The 24,077-nt window shown below is 50.0% G+C and overlaps 1 protein-coding gene across 4 annotated transcripts in view; it reads right to left on the bottom strand.

The window, feature by feature from the left end:
• Nucleotides 1-24,077, bottom strand: part of MLLT6 (MLLT6, PHD finger containing) — a 72,637-nt gene that overhangs the window by 33,621 nt on the left and 14,939 nt on the right. For 2 of the 4 annotated variants that reach the window (XM_048829895.2, XM_048829897.2), the window contains exons 5-8: nucleotides 22,594-22,697; nucleotides 21,723-21,816; nucleotides 19,541-19,648; nucleotides 5,184-5,282 (exon numbers count right to left, since the gene is read on the bottom strand). In XM_048829895.2, the coding sequence (XP_048685852.2) occupies nucleotides 5,184-5,282; nucleotides 19,541-19,648; nucleotides 21,723-21,816; nucleotides 22,594-22,697 (405 nt within the window). Of the gene's footprint in view, nucleotides 1-5,183; nucleotides 5,283-19,540; nucleotides 19,649-21,722; nucleotides 21,917-22,593; nucleotides 22,698-24,077 lie in introns of all 4 variants that reach the window. The other 2 variants (XM_048829896.2, XM_048829899.2) reach the window with 2 other exon arrangements.

Here is a 24,077-nt window from a genome sequence, read left to right as displayed (position 1 = left end):
CTGGTGTACAGCAAGGCTCAGACCACACTGGGAAACCAGAAAGCTGTCCCACCTCCTGGCTGGAAATGTCCAATCAGATGCTTCCCCCTCCCCATCTCCCCTTCCCAGCACCTGACCTAGAAGGGTGGGTGAGGGGAGGCCTTGGCATGGATGGCTTGCTTGGATTACAGAATCCAAAGCAAGCCGGCCTTGCCTGCCAGATGTTGCAGCCCGAAGCATGTGCGAGTGCGTGTCAACAAGTGATCAGGATGTCTGCAGCTGGTGGGAGAAAGCAGCTGGGGCAGCCAGGAATGGCGGCAGATTTACTGCAAGTGCAGTAGGCAGGGCCAGGATGGCTCCCCAGGGGCTTTTGCAGGCGGAGAGGAGAGACACAGCCACCGTTGTGTACTGTGCTTGGACACCTGGGACCGAAATGGCCAGGCATCTGCTGCACGACGAGTTTTTGGTCACACAAACCTCCCAACCTGCTCCCAAACATGCCGACCCCATGCCTGGATCCTCCCCACCACGATGTCCCCTCCCCTAGCAACCCAGCTTCTCTCAGCACCCTGTACGCTGTCCCAGGAACACATCTGGGATCAGCTATCTATGGGACTGACATGGCCCTCCTTAGTGAGCCCCTCACGCTCTTTATCCTAGTTATCCTCACTGGGAGGTAGGCCAGTGCTGTTCCCCCTGTTCTGACACATGGGAAGCAAAGGTACAGAGCAACTAAGGGTATGTCTACATTGCAGTTAACCCCCTGCAGCTGGCCTGGGTCAGTTGAGTCGGGCTGTGGGGGCTGTTTAATTGCAGTGCAGACAAATGCTCAAGGTCAGGATTTCAAAGGTATTTAGGGCCCAGATCCTTAAAAGGTATTTAGGCTCCTAACTTCCACTGCAACCAATTAGAGTCAGGAGCCTGATACCTTTGAGGATCCAGGTCGAAGTGCAGGTAGACACTGGATTTTCAGGCTGCCTCTAGGAGTCAGGAGCCCAACTCGGATCAATTTTAATGGGGATCTAGTTCTAGGTGACTTGCCCAAGGCCACACAATGCATCCCTGGGCAGAGCCAGGAACTGAACATGCGTCTCTGAGTCCCAAACTTAGATGCTACATGGTGGCTTCTCTATCCACTTCCCAGGGCTGCCCCCCTGCACCTCCACCCCCTGCTGCAAGAGGCATCGGGTGGTAATGGGCTGACTCTCCAGGGGAAGACGTGGCAGCAAAGGAGAGGGTCAAACCTGCTTTTGGTCTCCTTGCTCACTCCCACCATCCGCTCCTCCTGCTCCCAGTGCAGGCTGGTGCGAGCCGGTGGCTAAAGCTTCTGGGAAAGGGTCTGGGACAGACAGACGGAGGCTTTATGAGTTAGAAAGTGTTTGCTCCTCATGCTCCTTATCTCTGGCACCTAAATATCAGCCTGAGTTAACAATTCCTGGCCCCCTTCTGCTCCCCTCCCCCCCCCAACTCGTGCACTCATTAAAAATGCTGACAAGCTTTGACCCTGCCTGCCTGCATATGGGGACAGAAGCACAAATCCCGTTGGAGATGCGGCTGCCGTGGCAACCATGCTGCCAACTCCCTCTCCTGGCCAAACTGAAAGAGATTAGCTGGCAGCCTCCACCCTGGGTCGGATGCCAAAGGCTGCCTGGGACCCTTCCATACACAGGGTGCCGGGAGAGAGGGAGGATGCTGCTGCCCCTGGAAGGGTTCAGATGCCTGGACGCAGACATCCGGCCTAATTAAATTCAGGCCTGCCCAGGGCTAGAAGGGCAGCTCCTCCCCACATTGTTCTCCATTAGTCTAGTGACTTTCCCTGGATCACTCAGAAGGGCCTGGTTCTTTCAGACCTTGCAGGCTTTTCACGGGTCCCTAAGAAACCCTCTGATTGGAACAGAAGGTTCCACAGTCCCGGCAAACTCTTGGCTTCACTGATGAGACTGCCATGGAGAGGCCCATGTGCAGCGGCAGTGAAGAAACCCACCCAGCTCGCAACTTGGTCTGGATTCAAACTGGCAGCCAAGAGGCAAAGGGCTCTCCGTTGCCAACGCCCTGAGATGTCCAGCTCGGTTACAGCTGAGCCAGCCACGCTGCTTCCTGCTTTATACCAGAGCCCGCTCTCCCCTGTTAGCCCTCCTCACCGCTGCTGGACAGGGTGCGGGCTCCAGCACCTGGCAGCATGCCCCCAGAGCCACTGGAATCCTTGGAATGTGGTGGGCGACCCCCAGCTGCAGGGATAAAAGCCTGAATCCAGGAGGACGGCTAGGTCAGAGGCTGCAGTAGAGGCTGCTCTGGCCCCATCAGGGAGACTCTTACAAGACCTGGTTTGTCTGCCAGGTGGCAGGCATGTGTTAGGGCTCCAGGGAGGGAGGAAGAAGTGAGCTCCACTGTCCTGGGTAGACTTGGCTGGAGTTTGAAGATCACTGCCTCTTTCTCTGGTTCTACGCCATGGTCATGAAGCATCTCAAGGGAGGCAATACCACCGTTGATATCAAAGTAGCGCTTAGAGGCCCAACTGAGATCAGGGCCCCATTGTGCTAGACACTGGACAGACACGTCATCAGGGAAAGTCCCTGCCCTAAAGGATTTACAACCTAAACAGGCAAGAGTGAGGGCAGTAGGAAGGTAAACTGAGGCACAGAGAGGGGGAAAACGACTTGCCCAAGGTCACCCAGCCGGTCACTGTCAGCATCAGGAATAGAACCCCGCTCTCCTGATGCTTCGTCCCATGCTCTAACCACTAGCCTGCCCTGCCTCTCTCACTGTAAATCTAAATGTGATGACAAAGCTCTACCAACTACTAGTATCGTCCACAAATACTTTTTAGTTTGCCACCCACCCCCACAGAGCTGAGCACTTAACTTTGTCCCAGACAAAATTCTACCAATCTCCACCCATCAAAGGTGCATGTTGGGATCTCGGCCCCTGTCTCCCAGAGATCCCTTGGTGAGTCATTTCTATTATCCCACAACACATTGCAAAAATTTCTCAAAAGGCACTGCGCAGGATGGCGGCCCAAGGGACACTGGGATTCCTACCCATGGTGCACGGCACTTTGCATCAGTATGTGCCGTGCTGATGCAAGCAGCCAAATCTGCACGCACGCCAGCGAAATACTAACTTTGGTGGTTGTACAGTGTCGTAACTTTCACCGCTCAAAGTTTGTAGTGTAGACATGGCCTAAAGCCCTGACTCTACTGGTGTTATTTTTGCATTACACCAGCGCACACTCCATGTAGATGCACAACCCTGGTGCAAGATGGAGCTTGCCCCAGTGTCATGTGTCTACGCCGGGGGTTTCCAGCTGTGTAATTGCACTAGTGTCGTCATACCGGTGCCAATATCTATCCCGTACCCCTCTGCAGTTTCAAACAGATTTTCCACTTCCAGTCCTGAACTGTTGTGCAATGCTGCAGTGTGCTGTTAAACAGTTGCTGCGTTCCACCCCAGAAGTGGGTGCGTTTCAGTAGCAGAAAGCTTGTGCAACGCTTTAGGATCTGTGCACAGAAGGCACTATGGGAATGCCATCCGTTATGAAGATTAATAATAACACCCTGTAGAAAGACTATGGCCATGTCACTCCGCAATGGCCAGCGTAATCAGGATCACCTGAATTTCAGCTTACAAAGTGCTGAAAGGTCCCTGTGTAAACCGAGTTAGGCCCTTCCCCCCATTCGTACAAAGGTCTGGCAGGGCCTGGGAGGAGACAGTGGGTAATTGTCTAAGAGGCACTCTAGCTAGTTGGGAGCCAGGTTTTGAATTTCGACATGAGCTTGGAAATAATCTTCTTAGCACATCAGTCCCCGGCAGCTCTGCTAACTGGGGGAATCTGCCACTCAGGAGAGCAAGTCTCACTGCACTAACACTGGGCTGGGAAGAATGCAAATAAGTGGAGTGCGGGATTCCATGCCCAGCTCAGCTGGTGCCCCTCGATTGTGGCCAGCAGCGCCCACCAGCTATTCCAGTCCTGGCCCCTCTACTCTGCTGCTGCACCTCTGTTCTGACCTGCTTCCCCCCTGCTGTTCCAGCCCTGGGCCTCATGCACAACTTGGATAATTCCCTTCAATCCTGACCTGAAAAACGCCCCCTGCTATTCCAGTTCTGGGCCTCTCACACAGCTCTGATCTCTCATCTCTGTCCTGCCCTGCTGCTATCCCGGCCCTGGGCCTCCCCACAGAGTGTTACTTGTGTGTAGGTGCCATTACCGCAGGGTATACCTTACAGCCATGCAACCCCCTTTAAATAGTCTTCCTGAGGCGGGCTGGCGGGCTGTGTTTTCTATGGGTTCTAGCCAGAGCCTGGCTCTGCTCCCACCAGTGGCCTTGCCTCCAGTTACTTTGGCATTAGTGAGAGGAGAATCAGGCCCTGGGAGTCAGGATGTCTGGGTTCTAGTTCTTGGTCTTCCACGGATTCCCGTGTGACCCTGGGGCAAAACACGTCACTGCTCTGGCCCTGACTCTGCTCTGACCAAGCTCCACCACTTCTTTGCCACTTATTCAGAGGCTTGGCCCCTGGCACGAGTTAGAGCAGCCTCGGGGCTGTTCTAATTTACACTCAGCTGCAAGTGTAGAGCCAGTGTAGACAGTTCTGCACCATCCAGGGAAGCCCCTATAGTAGGGGGACTCCACAACAGGGAGCTCTGATGTCTTTCATGAAGGGGTTTTAGGGCAGTAGGGACTCAGCCCCTCTGTGCCCCAGTTTCCCCAGAAATTAAGGAAATACAGTAACTCCCTGTCTGCCCTGCTGGCATGCTTTGAGGTTTGGATGGAAGGGCTTGGAGAAGGGCAACGTGCCAGGACCTTGGTCTCAAGTTGTCCCTTCTTACCCTGAAAGGAGGTACCTGGGCTGCCCATCTGCCGGAGCTGGTTACAGCACGGCTGCAGAGCGGGCAATACATGGATGTTTCATCTCTTGTACCGGAGCTTTAAACCTGAACATCTGCTGCCGAGCAAGCTAGGACCTGCCGCTCAGCCACTGGGGAGTTCAGCCCGTTGATCGGGTCCTCAATGCCGACAGAAAGCGAGAGACAGCCACACTGTGAAATTCCCCAGGTGGTGGTCGTGGGGGAGCGAATAAGGGCAGAAGAAGGAAGAATGTGAGAAACCAGGAATCAAAATAAAGGGATAAAGCCTCTCTTGCCCATCGCTTCCCAAGGAAGATGGCAGAGATAGCCCCTGCCCACTGGCACCTCACGAATCTGGTACCTTCTCAGCAGGGACGGGCACGGAGGACGGGGCGAGGCTGGTGGGAGACTCCGGATGTTTTTTGTGCTTCTGTTTAGGTCTTTCCTTATCCTTCCGACTCTGCAAAGGAAATGAGAAAGTGCTGAAAGGATGAGTTTTCTGCTGGGGTGGGAACAGATTGCAAAGGGAAAAAAGAAGAGGAGGTTTGTGCTGGGGTGGATTTACAGCCATCCTTTATCTTCCTCTCTCGCACTCCTCTCATCCACACCAGCCCTGCCTCCTCACATCCGCTTCTGGGAGTGTCCCAGTCCCACTCTCTCTCCCCCAGCTGCAGCCCACATCTGGCAGACAGAATATCCACAGGATCCCCTAATCAGTTTCTGGTAAGATGATATAGGGAAGGGTTTAACACGCCCTGGCTGATTTCAAGAAACTTAAGCCCTCCTCCTCTTCTCCCACTGGGGCTCTGTGCCCCATTGTTTCAGCCCTCGAACTGTTCTCTGTACAGAGACACACATGGTTAATGGGATCAGCAGGCCGAGGGGGTGACTCGGCAAAGCTCAGGATCCAAAGAGATGACAAAGGGGGTGGGGTATGATAGAGGTCTATAAAATCATGACTGCGGTGGAGAAAGCGAATAAGGAATTGTTATTTACCCATTCACATAACACATGAATCAGGGGTCACCCAGTGAAATTAAGAGGCAGCAGGTTTAAAACAAACAACAGAAAGTACTTCTTCATGCAGCGTACAGACAGCCTGTGGAACTCATTGCCAGGGGATGTTGTGAAGGCCAAAAGTATAACTGGGTTCAGAAAAGAATTAGATCAGTTCATGGAGGATAGGTCCATCACTGGCTATTAGCCGAGGTGGGCAGGGACACAACCCCAGGCTCCGGGCATCCCTAAGCCTGACAGCCAGATGCTGTGACTGGACAACAGGGGATGGATCGCTTGATAACGGCCGGGTTTTGTTCATTCCCTTTGAAGCATCTGGCATTGGCCAGAAGACAGAACTCTGGGCTAGATGGACCTTTGGTCTGACCCAGTATGGCCATTCCTATGTACAAATATTCCCCCCCAGTCTGCATGGGAGGCAGTAAGGGGTTGGTTTGGGCCCCTCTACCAATGACAGCTGGATTATTTAGGGCAAAATCCATCCTGGTTTCCATCCACTAAAGTCCCTGTGAAATCAGTGGGATTGTACAGGCTGCAAACCAAGCAGGATTATGGCCCGAGAGGTGCTGAGCCCTTGTGGCTACCACAGACTTCCATAGGAATAAGCTCTTCTTAGGCACTGATCCTGGCAGGGCCAGGGTGCCCTCAGCCTCTGCATCTATGGATTGCGGGTACTCAGCACTCTGTAGGAAGCACCAGCACCATGAGGAGTAATCACGCTTGTTCTGGAGCAGGTTTGCCATTGGTTTAAATGGCAGCCAGACAGGGTCCTTGGCTTGGTAAAGGAAGAGAGAGGCAAGATAAAATAACAAGTGCTATACAGAGAAGACCAACTGAGCGTCCCTGTTGAGCCTGTACAAGGGGACACAACCTCTTTATTAGCATTATTATTTATGAGGGTAATGCTTAGTGACCCCAACTGAGATCAAAGCCCTACTGTGTAAGGTGCTGTACATACACATAGTAAGAAACAGTCTCTTCCCCAGAGAGCTTATAGCCAAGGCAGACAAAGGGTGGGAGGAAAACTGAGGCAGAGAGAGGGGTAGTGACTAGCTCAAGGTTCCCCAGCAGCTCAGTGGCAAAACCAGGACTAGGACCCAGGTCTCCTAACCCCACTTCAGTGCCTCATACACTAAACACGCTGCCTCTCTCTATCAACCGGAGATGGTACCATTGACTTCACAGCGGTTTTGCCATTAACTGGCCTTCTGTAGGTCAGCTTGAGAGCATCTGATTTTTTTACTCTGCATTTCGACACACAGTGATGATGGTTAGTTCTCATGCTTTTTTCGTCAACCTGATTTGTTTGCACTAGCAGGGGGTTTAAAAAAACAACACACCCTCAAATCCTGATTATAAAAGATTCAAAACTGAATGGGCCTGATTCTCCAATCAGACAGCCATGCAAACCTGAGCAAGGCTATAAAACACCTTTCAAAAGGTAAGCAGGAGAGTGGGGTGGGGGGAGAGAAAACCTTTCAAAGTGATAAACACCCATTTTTTCATGGTCTGTGTGTATAAAAACATCCTCACTGCATTTTCCACTTTTATGCATCCGATGAAGGGAGCTGTAGCTCACGAAAGCTTATGCTCAAATAAATTGGTTAGTCTCTAAGGTGCCACAAGTCCTCCTTTTCTTTTTGTGAATACAGACTAACACGGCTGCTACTCTGAAACCTGTCATTAATGAAGTGCACTAGCGAATGTTACAAAGAGATGACTCATTGCTGTATATACTACTGTAATGAGTAATGTATATAATACTGCAGTATATACACAGAGAAAGCACCGAAAACCCTTGATTTTTGGACATCTACATAAAACGCAAAAATAGCTCAAAATACCCCCCAAAATGAAATTAATAACCCACCCCAAACAGATGCCCTAAATACAATAAAACATAAAAAAAAAGTTGAAATTGAAATGAAACATTTTCATTGACCTCAAACAAACAAACAAACAAACAAAAAATATGAATTTTCCTTTGTGGAGAATTTCAAAATTTTCATTTTTTGCTCCAATTTGGAAAAAAGCCAATTTTTGAAAATTCAAAATATTTTGTGAAACAGAACTGCCATCCTCCGCATAGCTCTATTAATTATAATAATTTATTAGTGATCGCCACAGATAAAGCTGACAACTGAAAAGGGTAATGCCACCACAGGCTACTATCCTTCTCCCTTGGTAAATTGTTGTTGCTTGGGGAACTCACTGCTATAGGAAATTGAGGCCAAGAACTAAGCAAAATACAAAGAGGGATTGAACATTTATATAGACAGCAAGAATATCCAGAGTTATAATCATTAAGGCTAACATACATTTTGGAAGAGATACTAAACTTCATGCTTAAGCAAATCTATAACTACTACGGTGGAGGATGAGACCTAATGTAGGGGGCAGATGAGCCCATATCTGCTACTGCAGGGTTCTTACACCTTCCTCTGAAGCATCTGGGGCAGGACATTGTCAGAGACAGGATACTGGGCTAGCTGGACCTCGGGTCTGATCCAATCTGGCAACTGCCAACATTTAGGCCTGAAAGGAGCTTCATGTGTGGGGACCCCTGTGCTGCACAGAACTCAATGCAGGATCAGAGGTCTCGGGCTTAAAGTTGAAAGTGGTCCATAAAGACCCTTGATGCTTCTGTGTTTGCACAGTGACGAGTGCAGTGGGATCCTGCTCTTTGACTGGGATTTCCTATGTGCTACAGTAATACAAATAATAATGACTGAGAATTACTTATTATTACTTGGTATTATTATTTAAAAGGCAGCAAGATTTAAATATTTAAAGCAACACACTTTTTAATGAAAATAAATGTGACATATAATTAACCCTGGAGAACTTACTGCTGCAGGATATTGAGGCAAATAACTTAGCGAGAGAAATGAATGCTTACAAGGTGCCATGAAGATGAAGAAGGTTGTCTGTGGAAGTACCAAGCACGAGGAATAATATTATTTTTAAAGGATGAGATTGCTGGAAGGGTAGAGGGTCCCCTGTTCCCATAACTTCTGATTTTCTAGGCTTCCCATTCTTAAAACCTCCCATGCCAGGAGTAAAGCTACTCTATAAAGAGAAAGGTTCTGATCCTGTGGGTTGCTGAGAACTTCCTAGGAGCTGCTGCCTACCCTCAACCTCCAAGGAAATCACTGAGCCTTGGAGACATTTGGTAGCTTGCAGGATCAGGCCTGCAAAAGAACCGTCTCCAGGAGTCAAGCTCATAGCTCTCTGCTCTTTCTGTCGTGTATTGATCTTGGTAGAGGGTGATAATTATTTCCTTTGTGTTGAGTGTTGTGTGTGATGAATGCCCTGGGGCCAGATTCATCCCTGGTGCAACTCTGTTGAGGAAGTTTCAGAGTAACAGCCCTGTTAGTCTGTATTCGCAAAAAGAAAAGGAGGACTTGTGGCACCTTAGAGACTAACCAATTTATTTGAGCATGAGCTTTCGTGAGCTACGAAAGTGAGCTACGATGAAGTGAGCTGTAGCTCACGAAAGCTCATGCTCAAATAAATTGGTTAGTCTCTAAGGTGCCACAAGTACTCCTTTTCTTTCTGTTGAGGAAGTAGTTAAAAAAGGAGGGCATGAAATTGCATCTGCCATAAAAGCTCATAAACAGAATATTTATTCCAGAACAAAGAGACTTTTTATTCACAGCGTGTCCACAGGGGGAGCAATTCCAGAATAGCTATGCAGGTCAATTTCCCCCTGGTTCTCCAACCTGAACCCCGGCTTGCCTTTTGGATGTTGTGAGTCACATGGTGCACTTGCAAGCTGGTCATCCAAAAACGGAGCTACCCAAAGAGAGTGGTGCTGTCGAAATGTGGGCCTATGTATCTTTCCCAAGGCTAGAGTCAGCAGCAGAGCCAGGGCTATTAGTATTTGTATTATAGTATCACTTATGAGCCACAAACAAGATCAGGGCTCCATCGTGCGAGGCACAGTATAGTGAGAGACCATCACTGACCCAGTACTCTGACAATCTCAACAAAGGAAGGATCCACACTCCTATTTTAATGGTGGAGAACTGAGACCCTGGGAGATCAAGTGCCAGATTTGAAAAGGTATTTAGGAGGCTAAAGATGCAGGTAGGCACCTAGTGGGAGGTTCAAAAGCACCTAAGTGAGTTAGGTGCCTCATCTCATTGATTTTCAATGGGAGTTAGGTGCCTAACCTACTTAGGCACATTTGTTAGTCCACTAGGCACCGAAACCCCTTTGTAAATCTGGCCCTAAGTGATTTACAATAGATCACACCGGGAGTCAGCAGCAGATCCAGAAACTGAACCCAATTCATCTGAGTATCAGGACAGTGGCTCAACCACAAGATCATCCTTCCTTCCGGCAAACCAATGGCTTCTGTCTCCTAGCCATGAGTTCAATCCACTTGACCACAGTCTCTCTTCACACAGGCTTGGCTGTAACCAACCATAACATCTGTTCCTCTCTCTCTCTCCCCATCCATCCATCCATCCCATACTTGTCACCTTATTACCTAAACCCTCTTCCTTTTCCCCTCATCTCAACCAACTGGCGGGTCTGATGTGATAACAACTCCCCAGAGAATTTGCTATGGAGCCCAAACCGAACAGCTCCAACCCTGAGCAGCAGCTGGACAGGGGTACTTTGGACACAACTTCTAGGAAAGTCTTTGGAAGATGAAAAACGTTGTAGGAAATAAACTACCGGGAAGAAGAGATGGTAAAGGCATCGCTCATTCCATCACGGCAGCCCTGAGGTCAGGAGGCCCATCATGAGCAAGGAAGAAGGCAGAGTTGTAACAGCAGCAGAGAGGCAGTAGAAAAAAGAAAATTGGCACGGCTGCCTCCCCTCCTCCACGCCCCGCCTCAATGCCATGCATGCCCACCACAGGAGTCAAGAAGATGGAAGAAAGGGGAGATAGGATTTCACACATGAAGCACAAAAGTGCCTTAGCAACGGGGCATTTAGAGCTAAAAAAGACTTGATGACACCATGGTTCTTCCCGTAGTTATCACAGAAAGAGGCAGCTCTGATGCTGGAAATGTCCTTAGATTCCCCCCATATCCTTCTCATGAAACAGGTGGGTTCAGCTGGGCTGCCCACATGAGAGGAGTGCACCTCTCTCCAAATAAATATGTCATGTTAAAAAAAACAACAACAACAGTTATCCATTAAGTCACATGGAGTTGGAATACTGTGCCCGGCAACGCCACTGGGTATTTGTGGCGATCCAGGGACTACCTTGCGCTTTACAAACACCTAGGCCAATGTTTTGACGCCTGAGTGCAGTGCTGCCAACTCTCCAGTTGTGCTTAAAGCCCCAGCTCCTGGAAGCAAGGGATTATGTGAGAATCTCAGCTTTCACTTAAAAACAAACAAACATTTCCACCTCTCATGATTACCAAAAAACGCTTGCCAATGTGACTAAAGACTCGAAAACCAGAAGGCAAATTAAAAAAAATCTATTATATTAAAATCTCATGGTTTTTAGCCAATCTCTTGATTTTTCAGAACCTGATTTATGCTTTTTGAATGCTCTGGGCTTGTAATATTGCAAACATTAATTAATGAATTAAGCCTCACAAACATCCCTGTAGGATACACAGATGTTACACTCACTTTACAGATGGGAAAACTGAGGCACTGGGAGGTTAAGTGACTTGCCCAAAGTCATGTTATGCATCAGTGGCAGAGCTAGGACTGGAATGAAAGGGTTGTGACTCCTAGTCCATTTCTCTAATAAGAAAAATAAACACTCATTTAGTGGCTTATGGAAGACGTTTTCAATGTGCTTGACAAGGGTGGTTCAGTATCTATATCCCCATTTTACACAAGGGGAAACTGAGGCAAAGAGCAGTGACGTGACTTTGCCATAGGTCTCACTCAGTGGAAGTTAGGTAAAGAACCCAGGCATCCTGACTCCCAGTCTCCAGCACTCACCTCCACGCACCACTCATGACACCCACAGAAAATGAAGCTAGTGTCGGTCAGGAGGTGGGACATTGCGGTGCAGCGTTACAGTGTGACGATGCAAATGCTGCACGAGACAGCGTTGTCATGATTTTATCCCAGAGCTAACATAGTAGCCGTTGTGACAGATCTCAAGAACTTCCTGCTCCAAAACCACAGGTCTCTGCTATTTGAAGTCCTGGAGAATCTCCTTTAGTAGTCAGCACTATAGAGGTTATGACAAATAACTGAGCATTGCATCTGGTTGCATCTAGGAACGTCTATATATATATATGCACACGCACATCGCAAGCACTCAGCACCCACAACTGGGACCAGATTTGCCGAACAGCTCATCTCCAATTTAGGCACCTAAGAAAAGTGGCCTGCTTTTCCAAAGAGCTCAGCACACTGCGTGCTCGGCTCTTTTGAAAAGGTGGCCCCAAGTGCAGGTGCTGAGCAGTTGGGAATCTGGCTCTGAACTCTGGAACATCTGCTCTGCAGAGGCCAGCCTTTGAACCCTGCTTAAACTTACCCAGCAGCTACTTCCTGCATTCAGAGCAGAGTGTTGCAAGGAGACTAGAAGTGGAATTGCAGTTGTACTCCAAGCCAACACAAAGAGCTCCAGGTCATGCCCACAGCCACCTCCTTTTCCTCCCCTGCTCAGTTAGGAAACACTTCTTCTTTTCAGGCTTCTCCGGGTCACTCACTTACTCCCCTCTTGGTGGATCAGAAGGCCAAAACAACCGGGTGGAACCTCAGCCTTGTGTTTCTGGGTCTCAAACCCCTGCACTTCCACTTTGCAAGTTTCAGGATGCCTGATTGCTCTGAGTCCCTTAGTGATACCCCAGGAAATGGACAAGTCAGGTTATTCCCTGATACTTTAGTAGGTCAGGTTACTTGGCTACTACCCAGAGCCCTGACACCCAGCGGGGCCGGGTTACCTGACCACCCAGGGGCCTTGGCATCCAGAGGGGTCAGGTTACCTGGCTAGCCAGGGGCACTGTCACCCAAAGGGGTCAGATTACCCAGCCACCCACGGGTCCTGGCACCCAGAGGGGTCGGGTTACCCAGCCACCCAGGGGCCCTAGTCCCTAGTTACTCACTGGGAGTTATTTTAGTGGGGTTGACAGTCCCCCAGACAAGCTACCCTGTTACCCACGAGCATGCGCATGGAAAGCCAGCTGGCAGCCCCCAGGTCCTGCAGCCCTGCCCTGTCTCCACCTTGCTCCATTGTACCGCCCACGCCCAGCTTGGCAGGCAGCAGCCCCATGCCGTGCCAACCCCCCAGTGCTCGGCCCAGGCATTTAAACGTGTCCGTTCGCTCTGGGGGAAGGGAGGGGATGAGTATCACGGCTGCTCTGAAGGCTTCCTGCAAGAGCCACCACTGATTGCACAGTCTGGAGGAAGGGTACGGCCGGAGTCTGCCCTGCTTGCCAACGCCCAGTCCTCCAGTGCCCAGCACCCCCGGCCCCTTCCCCTCCATGCAGGCCCCGCTTCTGCAAATCTGCTTTCCAGGAATCTTGGTGTGCAGCCCTGAAAAATCACTGCCAGTGTCTCCTGCCTGCCTGGGGAACCTGCAGTGAAGAGAAGACTGGCAGGAAGCAGCTTCACTGGAGGAGGGGGAGGGGGGCAAATATGTTAACACCCCCACCCCCACCACTCCACACACACAGGCACCCACCTTGCCTCGAAAAACAAAGTACCCCCCTACCTTCCAGGCACTGCACGCTCCCTGCGGGGCTGGCTGGGCGAGCCTGGCTCTGGAGCGAACATGGACCTCCCCCCAAGGCAACCAACTTCATGAACAACACATCCTCCCCAGGCAGGATTTAACAGCTGGGGATTGGCATCTGGGCATGGAGCAGAGCAGAGGCTTGACTGGGGAAGGAAGGGGAGGGGGGGGAGCTGGGCTCGCATAGCGGGGCGGGACTGAGACACACAAGCCAACTTGTAGCTCTCAAGCAGCGGGCGGAGTGAAACAAGATCCCCTGGTTGCCAAAAAGGAGTGCACGGTTTCTCTGGGGCGTTTATTCCCTCCCCCGCTCCAATCCACGCACTCCGCTCCCTGCTCGGAGCCCCACTCCTAATTTGCTGGTGGGCCCGAGCAAGCGGACCATGAAAAGCAGCTTGGAGTGGGGGAAGGAAGAAGAGGCTCCTCGGGGGGGTTGGGATCTTAGTCTGGAAGAGGCGAGCGGTCTCTGGTTCTTACTCTCTAATAATCCAGAAACCAAGGAGGCCAGGATGTGGGTGCAGCAGCAGGAAGAAGGCAGAGAAAGGAAGGAGGAGTTAAAAATGTTGCCCCAGTGAAAGCTACTGGCCTCATTCTGCTCTCTCTTCCACCAGTGTGGCCCCATTCATTGCAGTGGGTTTCCTTCTGAGTTACACCAGTGCAAGAGAGAGGGGAAGCTAGCCCAGTGAGTGCATGGGGGATAAGTCAAGGCACCCAGATGGGTCAGGTTAGCTGGTTACCCCCTGGATTTCACGCAGAGGCACGAGAGCAGCACCTGCTCGTAAATTGTTGCGGCTCTATTTATTTGCTCCAAAGAATTTGCTGGGAGGGGTGGGCCGGACCATGCTCCCTAATGAAAGGCCCCAAAGGGGTGTCATTCAGACTGGGATCTGGATCAGGGCTTGGGGGCTGGGTTTGAGGCTGAATCAGACTTGGATCTGACCGTGCCAAAAATATCCCGGACGCTGATCTCACAAGTCTTTGGCTGCATTAAAAAGAAGAAAGAAGGCTGCTCCACACTTTGGATCCAATGTGGAAACAAAACGACCCCTGGCAGGTTTGGTTCTGGTACAGATGGGAACACTAACACATCCACCAAACATAAAGGGGTTTGGATGTGAGATCTCACAGCCCCACCCCTTTCTAACACATGCTGGGACCTAGATATACTGGACTAGATCCTTAGCTGGTATAAACCCCAATAGATAAGCAGTGTGGCCCAGTGGTTAGACCACTGTTTTACAACTTGGAAGGGGGCTCTATTCCCAGCTTTTAACACCGAGCTGCCATGTGACTTCCAGCAAGTCATTTAGATGATGAACCCTTTGGGGGCAGGGACTGTTTCTTACAGTATGGATGTAGAGCACCCAACACAATGGGGCCTTGGCCTGCGTTATGACAACTCGGTAAAACTGCAATATGAATAATAATAACAGCAGTGGTTGAGGATCTGGCCTGTTACAGATATTTTTTAAAATGCCCATCACTTCATAGAGGAAGCAGTCTCTGTTTCCAGCCATTCCTGGGAACTTCAGGTACATAGAAAACTTCAGCCTATAGAGCATAGCTGTTTTTTAAAGTTTCACAGCTGACGAACAGGAGAAGGGGCGCAGGCATCTGTACCTCATTCACCATCCGGATATCATCCAGCATTTTCTCATTACTTAGCATTGTTTTAAAAAAATGCATACGCACAAAAAATGCAACCCGAAGAGTTGAGCAATGAGCAGGCACTTTGGAAATGCCAAGGCAAAGAAATAAACAGTGGTGCTTTTGCTAAGGCCCTGGGTGTGGCTGGAGAAAAAACCCAAACTGCCTTAAAACGAGAGCTAGCCATTTTTGGAACAGCACAAGAGAAAGGAAATGTTAGGGTTGCTGAACCCACAAGGGCTTGGAGGTTCCTGAGAGGGACAGGCACACAGGCTAGCAGGGCCACTCCATCAGCGTCTATTGTCCCAAAGGGTAAGTCTACAAGGCAAAGAAAAACCCGCGGCAACAAGTCTCAGAGCCTGGGTCAATGGACTTGGGCTTATGGAGGTCAGGCTCTGGGGCTAAAACCAGCAGTGTAGACATTGTCACTTGGGCCAGAGCCCCAGCTCCCAAGCGGGAACATCTACACTCCTATTTTTAGCCCCACGGCCCAAGCCCTGTGAACCCAAGTAAATTGACTCGGGCTCTGAAACTCAGGTGCTGTGTTTTTTTTTTCCAGTGTAGTGAACGCTCCTTACAAACTACGAGCCTTTGTTTAGCAAAGCCCAGACACAACTCCTCACAAATTCAGTGGGCTAAATCCTGAGCTGCTTATTCTTTCTTTACTCTGTTTTGACTCCCTCTTCACTTCAGTTAGAGCTTTGCTTCAGTGAAGACCAAGTAAAAAGTCATGATCCTAATGTTACAAACAATTGCTGGGCAGTGAAGAGTCCCCTACAAATCAATGGGATTAAACACATAACAGGAAGCACCTGCAGCTTTCAGACCTATGTAAGGATCTTGGTGTATGGTCCTATGCACATGCAGCTCTGCTGAAATGCAGCCATCTCTGGGATGGAAGGCACCCTCTATGTTGCACAGCAGGGGAAAGGAAGGAAGATTTTGCCCAGGGATAATGCAGCAAATCCCATTTACTCTTAAATGTGCCACGTGGCCTATAATGACTATGCACAGCTGACAGGATCCCCTCCTTTTAGGATCTCATTTATGAGAGCTACCCCCGTAGTACTCTGTGGTCAAGATCCACCTCTTGTGTAATTCTGTTGAAGACTACTGACTCCAGGGAAATTACACCAGACACAGCTGAGCTATCCAAATGTCGAACCCATGGTGCTAAGGCAGTCTAGCTAGTTCCAACCCCAAGCTTAGGCCACAAAGCTATCCCTTCCATCTGCCACCCTCTCCGGAAAGACACGGCCAGCATGGGGCCAGTAATGACTTTCAGGAGTCCATCACACATTCACAGGACAGCAAGAGTCTCACATTTTTTGGGGGCACCCCAAAGCAGCATGACAACAGAATGAGGACGTGTCGTCATGCTGTGATGTAACATGTTGCAACGTGACTTGCTCGGGTGTTGGCGCAAGCATGGATTGGCAACATGATCGGGGCTGATGCAAACAAGAGGAAACCCTTCTCCTAAATCTGACTGGGGCTTTTCATTTGAGTCCTTCCTGTCCAGGGCCTCCCTACTAAGCTAAAAAGTGGGTAATGGAATTAAGGCTCCATATCATTGGCTGCCATGGGTACAAACTCCATAGCAATATGAAGTCTACTAGGGATTTCACTATTGCCATCGCTTTTACATGGAAGACACTCAGATACTAGCGTGAGGGGCAGCAGTATAAAACCCTGTGCTAGCCAGATAATTAGCAACAAAGGATGAACCCAAGGTTTACCAGGGCTTCAAATCCTCTCCTGAAGGCCAGAGGGAAGGGCAGGACAGCTGAAGGTCTTTACCAGAATAGTAAAGTATAACCCTAGTAACACCCAGATCCCTTTCATTAAGGCTCTCAGAGAGCTCTGCAAACAGGAATCATTTTACAATGCTCCCTGGGAGATAGCTCAGTCTTGCAATGCCTATATTACAAGTGGTTAAGAAGGGGAGGGAAAGTGACCTTGCCCAAGGTCATCATCAGAAGCAGGCATAGAACCCAGGAGTCCTGAGGGCCAGTCCCCTGACCTAGCCACTCAACCCTTACTGTGAAACGGGTCGGGGAGTAACAGATTTGAAGTCCTGCTTTAGACACTCTTTGAATGGTTACAGCACATGCACAATCTGTATTCAGTGGCAATTCTTTCAATTCGTGCACCTTAACAACAAACTGGGGCCGGACCTGTATATTGCTGAGCACCCATGACTTACACAGACTTCAGTGGGAGTTGAGGGGCAAGGCCGGGTGCTTCATGACCATTCTCGTGTCAGCTGCTTCATCCCCCCAAGAGAGGAGGTTTACACTTAGCCCTCTTTGTGCCTCAGTTTCCCCATCTGTAATGGGGGAATGATTTACGATTACGATTTATGTAATGTATGGAGTCATGGGCCAGTGCCCTATTGTGCTAGGGGCTGTACAAACCCAGTGATGATCCGCCCAGCTCTGTGGGGCTGAGTCCATCCCTGTTTGTGAAGCACCCAGACGTGACAGCAGCAGCAAGCGCTGCAGAAATGCAAACAAACATACATTCCTCCTGCTCTGGCTTCTCCTCCGGTGCCAACCTGTTTTTCCAGCCTCAGCATGGAGACCAGCACCACCTACACTCCTGCCTGCTAGGCACATGACAATGATCCCGCCCCTGTCACCCCCGCTGCCAAAGTCTATGTAAATACAGTAACCGTCTTACAGTCCCTGACCTTCGCAGCTTCAGTCACTTATAATTCCAGCTGGGATCTCCAAAGCTCCTGTCAATCACACTGATCCCGTCCCCCTCCCCCAACCCCTCTGGCTGGTGCTGGCTAAAAATAGCACGTTCCATTACAGCTGTTTACCCGGTGCCAAGCTCCAGCTCTCTCTATCCATGACACAAAGGCTCTTTCTCTCTCCCTCCCTCCCAGCAGCTGCAACTTACAAGAGGAGTAAATATATCCTGGTGTATCTTAGCCTCATCTACACCAGGAAATTTGCCCTTTCAGGGTCAGCAGTGGGGTGCATGTGAATTTATACAAGCATCCCTGGAAACTGATGTCTCCCCTGTTCGACTGCGGATCAGGTACGGCACGGTGCTCGCACATACTGGCCGGTGTGTGTCAACCCAGATCTGGAGGGACCTCTCAATAGGGACGAGATGGGACATGAATCTTCACGACCTACTCAGCCCCTCTCAGATGGGGCTGGCAAGAAGGAAATCAGGTGGCATTCACTGCAGCCATGTTGCTTTTCTAAGATGGATGTGGCTGCCCGCTGGGAACTGGGCTGAGACCCACCCAATTCATTCCACAGAAATCACCCAACAAGCCCTCAGGGAGTCCTGGAGTTTGGTTATTACCAGCCTGCGCTGGATTTGAATTGGTTTGTTTATTTATGGAGGGCTGCAGCATTAAAACAAGACAAAATAAAAGCTAGCAAGCCAGACACCCGCAGACACCACCCAGGGCAAGACCTTAGGAGTTCCTGCTCCAGTTTGCATGGCACCATCAGCTGCATTTGTGCAAAGAGCTAAATTCTGCTCCCAGTTCCACTGGTGTAAACCTCAGTGACTTCAATGGAGTCACTCCAGATTCACACCAGGATTACTGAGAGCAGAATTTGATCCATAAAGTCTCAGAAGACATCAATGTGGCCAATAGGAGAGCACATCTCTGTCTCCCTCATTAACATGGCATGTAATACTGTCGTGATTTCGGTAAGCACATCTTACTCGTTTAAATAACTATAATTCCAGACAGACACAGAGTGTGATGTTCTTCAGAATAATCATTTAACCAAAATGAGATATTTCCTTGGTTAGTTTTGCACCACAGGGCAGGATCCATGTTACTGTGCTTAATTTGGCTAATTAAGCACCTTGCTTGTTATTATGAATTATTTTATTGTTTACAGTTAACAACTTGGCCAAAATTCTGTGACCCATAATCTCTTGGCCCTTGAATGCAAAGCCTCCAAAGTCTGTGAGCATAACCTCAAGCATAAGTCACAGGCTGTATTTGAACCCACTGGTTTCAGCACCACAGCACAGACTCTTCCCACTTGAGCTAAAGAAGTAACTCTGCTAGCTGGTGGCAGTAGTAGACTGTTATCCTCCATATGGAACAACTGCTGGGAAGGGAGGGGAAGCATGTTACATGGGCACCTCTGCTGGCATGTGTTCTCTTTGTACGTGCAGTGTTTCACATGCACCATGGCTGTGCTTCCAAATTTACCATGTGTTTCTAGAGTGCGATTTGGAAACGCAGCCCAGTGGACAAATCTCCAGTTGTGAACCCCTTTGGACGGCAATGATACATCAGACAGGATACCTGTGTCCCCCACACCCTTTTCTCCTTTCTTTCACCCCATATGATCAAGTCCTTACTCTCTCAATGCACAGACACATACCCAGGGGAACATTACCTTCTTTGGCCTCTCATGGTGGGAGACAGGCTTCTCCTGAGCAGGTGACACAGACCGGCTTCTTCTCCCGGCGATGAAGGAGCTGCCTCCAGAGTGACGCAATGTCTTCTGAGATAAGCGGGGGATTTGGGGGGAGGAAATGGAGAACAGACAAAAAAAAAACAAAGAGCCAATGGTGAGGACAGGGCCAATGCTTCAGCACTTCAGCAAAATCATGACTAAGGCCTCGGCTACACTTAAAATTTAGATCGATCTAACTACGTCACTCAGGGGTATGAAAAATTCACACACACCCCGAAAGCTGTAGTTAAGCCAAGGCAACCCCCCAATGTAGGTGTGGCTACAATGGCATAGTGGCAGCTGTGCCTCTGTAACAACCGTGGTGTCGGTGTGGCCTAAAACAGGGGCCACATGGCCCTTTGCTGGTCTTGGGAAGGGAGGCTGGAGGAGTTTCACCCTTTCACTAGAAAGAAGATTACAAGCAGGATAACCTACAGCTTGCCAACTTTCTGGGCAAGCTGAATGAGGACAGGGGATTAATGAGACATGCTTTACCTGACTTCCCCTCTCCTACCCCAGCAACTCTCCATCTGGTCAGATGGACAGCCCTCCCCCCTGCTTCTTATACGTCGCTCCACTTCAGATTCCTCCTCCTGGCCTCTTGTGCCTTTTGCCCTTTACACAACAATAATGGTGTGAAGAAACCACGTGGGGAGCCCAACAAGTGTGTTTAGTATGTGCGACTGACATGCCAAGCCTAGTTATACATGCATACTGCTGCTCTGACTGGTTTCGAAAGCACAGAGCAGCACAGTGAGGGCCACCAGAGGGTTCACAGACTGCTTCAAGGGATACTATCCAATTCCTGTATGCCACATGGCCAGTGCACAAAGACACGCACGAGGCAGAGGAAGTAGCTGGGCCCTGCCTGGGTGTGAGAGGTTTGTAAGCAAGGAGGAAAGGAGCTTACCTATGAGGAGGAGCTGAATTGTGACAGCGATGGTGCTCTGACCTGATTTGTACCACTCCTAAACCCTTGCTTAGCTCACATGGGTAGATATATATAGATAGGCCCAAACCAGACTCCCCTGCTTGGCTTCTACATCCAGGCCCCCTTCCTAGATAAGGCCAATGCTCTTGAGTAAGATGTTGGGTGAGGGGGGCTCTGTTCTCAGACCCCTGGTGAGGTGGCTGCTGGGGAGCCCTGCTGCCTATAAGTGCATCGGGAAAGCAGATACAGGGCCATGGTTGTCCTGGGTGATGAAGGGACCCACATAGCAGGAATGTGGCCTCCAGTTTGACTTTGGGGAGGAGGCCGGAGATATTAGACACGGAATGTGACAGCCCTGAGAAGTGGGAAGGAGATTGGGAAAGGCCACCAAACAAAGCAGGGGCCGAGAACGCTGGGGATTAGGTGTCCTTTCCAGTAGGGTTGGGGAGAGAAGGGGTCTCTAAATTGGGAAGGGTCCCTCTCCCTCCTATTCCTCTTGTGATGTAATGGGGAGGAGCCCATTTCCCTGTTGCCCCAAATCTCCCCTGAATGCTGGGCAGCGTGTCACCCTCCTCCCTGCATTTTGATGGGGCTATATATATATATATATATATATCTGTGCTGCATCTCCTGGGTGTCTTCATGCCATCTTTGGGCCGCCCCTGGTTCCAGGCATAAATTAGGGCTGCTCTATCTTACAGCAACCTCTTCAGGAAGGCATATGGGTTGGACAACAGCTCAGAACCCCCTTAGTACCAAGAGCCCTGTAGCACCACATTCCCTCCTGTCCTGACATGTCCCCTACTGGTCCCAAGACCACCACCTAGGCCAGAGTAGTAATGGGCTGCTTACATCAGCCCTATGCTGCTCCTGCACCTGGAGAATCTCCCCCCGGCCCCTTGAGTGCTCCCAGAGTGCCCTACAGGGGCAGGAGCAGGGGGCCAGAACCAGCCCCATAGTTTTAAAGTGCTTTGCGTCAAAGGTCAGGGAAGGTAGCCACTCGCAGGCTCTGCTAGCCCTGTGAGAGCAAGAGAACCAAGGAGTGGTCCATGGCACAGACTAAGGTCTCGCCTACATCCCCTCAGGGCCTCTCCTGCTGCCAGGCATTGGGACAATCCAGGATCAACCCCCAAGATGCTGCCTCCCCTTTCAAGCGGGAATAAGCCCTACCAGGGAAACAAAGGGACTCACCATTTTGTTGAAGTGATACTTGCAGTAGCCACAATATTTGACATTGTCGACTTCCAGGACTTCCTCTTCACACAAGAGGCCGGCCATCTGGGCACTGAAATGCACAAGGTGGGGAAGGCGGCAGAGCATAAACCTCAACAGGCCATGTGCTGAGTGCTTTGTCCCATGAAGGGCTGGATGCTTCCCATCCTGGCCTGTTCAATAAATGGTTTGCAATGGGGGGAGAGGGAGAGGGTAGCGATTTGAAAAACATTAGGAGAAAATTTTCACCAAAATTTGACACTTTGGAACCATTTCAACCTCTCTCTAAGCTGGTGGGGAAAATTTTCGCAAAAGGTTTTAGTGGAAACGTTGAACATTGTCTACCACCTCTATTTGTAATTTTTGCATTTAGCTGGGGACTGGTCTGAGCGACATGTGATTATTCCAAGGGACAATAGCTCATGAGCAAGGAAGCCAGGCTGCTCCCAGTGCAAAGCAGGGAATTCCAACCTTCCCGTGATCGACAGGCTCTGAAGGTGCATGAGAGATGGGACCTTAAAAATCACATATTTCTGATGAAGCTCTTCCAGGCCCTGTGCTCGTGAAAAAGCATCCCTGGGCTGTGAGTCAGCCTCTCTATCATTAGATTTCACCCAGTCCTAGGGAAATCCCCGTCACTCACTGCCCCGCCCTGGGAATGCCTCCTTCTTGTGAAATTTCACACAACTCTGGGGAATCTCCTCCACCTCTGGTAGGTGTGTGTGGGGGATATAAAGTCAGTGTTATTTGCCCAGCTCCCCTTGGAGTGGGGCCCTGTCTGCTGCTTAACATGGCCTCAAGGCTGTGGCTCAGAAAACAGCTGATGGGGGCCGTTACCGTGGCGACTCACCAGGTGACATGGAAGGCTTGCCGGCAGCCATGTCGATTGCAGGTCATACAAGCCCCAGAGGCTGCTTTGCTCTCCCTGCCCTGCTCTTCACAGATATAGCAAGTCTGGGGAAAGGAAACGGAGGGCTGTGAGCTGTCCCTCAACCCCATGGAGGCCATGCAATGGGCAGGCCTTCCCCATCCCATGCACACTGCTCCATAGTCCGCAAAGACCTTCCCAAACTTCTCCCCGGGGGGTGTATCAGTTCCTTCCTGTGACACTGATACTGGTTTATTTTTCAGTGTTCCACTCAGCCTCAGCCCCATTGATCCGAATAACAGCCTCCTTGCCTTTCCTCCCACGCATGTTTCTCCATAACCCGTGAGTCAAAGACAGCTTCAGCCCACAAATTCCCCATAACATGTGGGTCAAAGGGAGACCCATCCCCATTCTCCCTGCAATGCATTGGGCAGATGAACCGCCACTCCTGCCATCCCCTAATAATAGGGGGGGACAGACACAGTCTAATCCCACTCACAGTCTTCCCCTGTCCCCCCAAATAACAAGTGGCTCACACCACACACACAACAAGAAGTGTTCTCTGGGCAAGGGCCGGGTGAGGGCAATGGGAATGCAAAGGCACAAGTCAGAGGCAGAGCCATGGCAATGGAGGGAAATCAAGGTAACTTGCAAGAATTGCCACAGGGCAGGACAAGAGGCAATGAATTCAAACTACAGCAGAGCAGATTTAGATTAAACCTCAGGAAAAACTTCCTAACGGTAAGAACACCAGGATAATGGAACAGTCTGCCTGGAGAAGACATGGAAGCTCCTTCTCTGGCGGTTTTCAAAAGGAGGCTGGATAGCCATCTGCCTTGGATGGTTTAGACACAACAAATCTTGCATCTTGGCAGGAGATTAGACTAGATGACCCGTGTGGTCCCTTCTAACCCTGTGATTCTAGAATTTTAATGAGACTTCACTTTATTATATGTTTTTGAAAGGGAATAAAATACCCGGAAATGAACCCAAAGTGGATAGGAAATGCAGGGAATAAGAAAAGGCCCAACAAAGACCATATGGAGGTAGGGGTATCTGGAGAAAAGGGAGAAAGGACTGACAGAGACCTCCTGGATCATAGAGTCCGCCCTTATGTCACAGGGTGGCTGGCCCCTTTAAAAGGAGTCAGGGCCCAGTCTACCCACAAAGGGCTTCTTTAAGGAGAATGAGCCTAGCCTAGCCCAGCCCAGCCCCCGTGCCAATAATTAACCCCCTTGCACTTGATAAAAGGGTACGAGCTCAGCTGACGGAAGGTTCTCCTAGAGAAAAGAGGCTCTCAGAGCAGCGTCTAGAAATGCTAGCAGGAGGTAGAAGTCTACCTGGTTGAGAGCACACAGGCCCAGGTGGAGACTGTGAGATGTCTGAGGAGAGGAGACCTGTCTGAATTAGCTCCCGGAAGAAGGGTGGATTTGAGGAGCTAAGGAGTTTGTACTTTGTGCAAGAGT

Source organism: Caretta caretta, chromosome 27, assembly GCF_965140235.1.
Source record: "Caretta caretta isolate rCarCar2 chromosome 27, rCarCar1.hap1, whole genome shotgun sequence".
NCBI classification, from domain to species: Eukaryota; Metazoa; Chordata; order Testudines; family Cheloniidae; genus Caretta; species Caretta caretta.
Note: the sequence above shows the minus strand (reverse complement) of the source record. Positions and strands in the feature narration are given on the sequence as shown.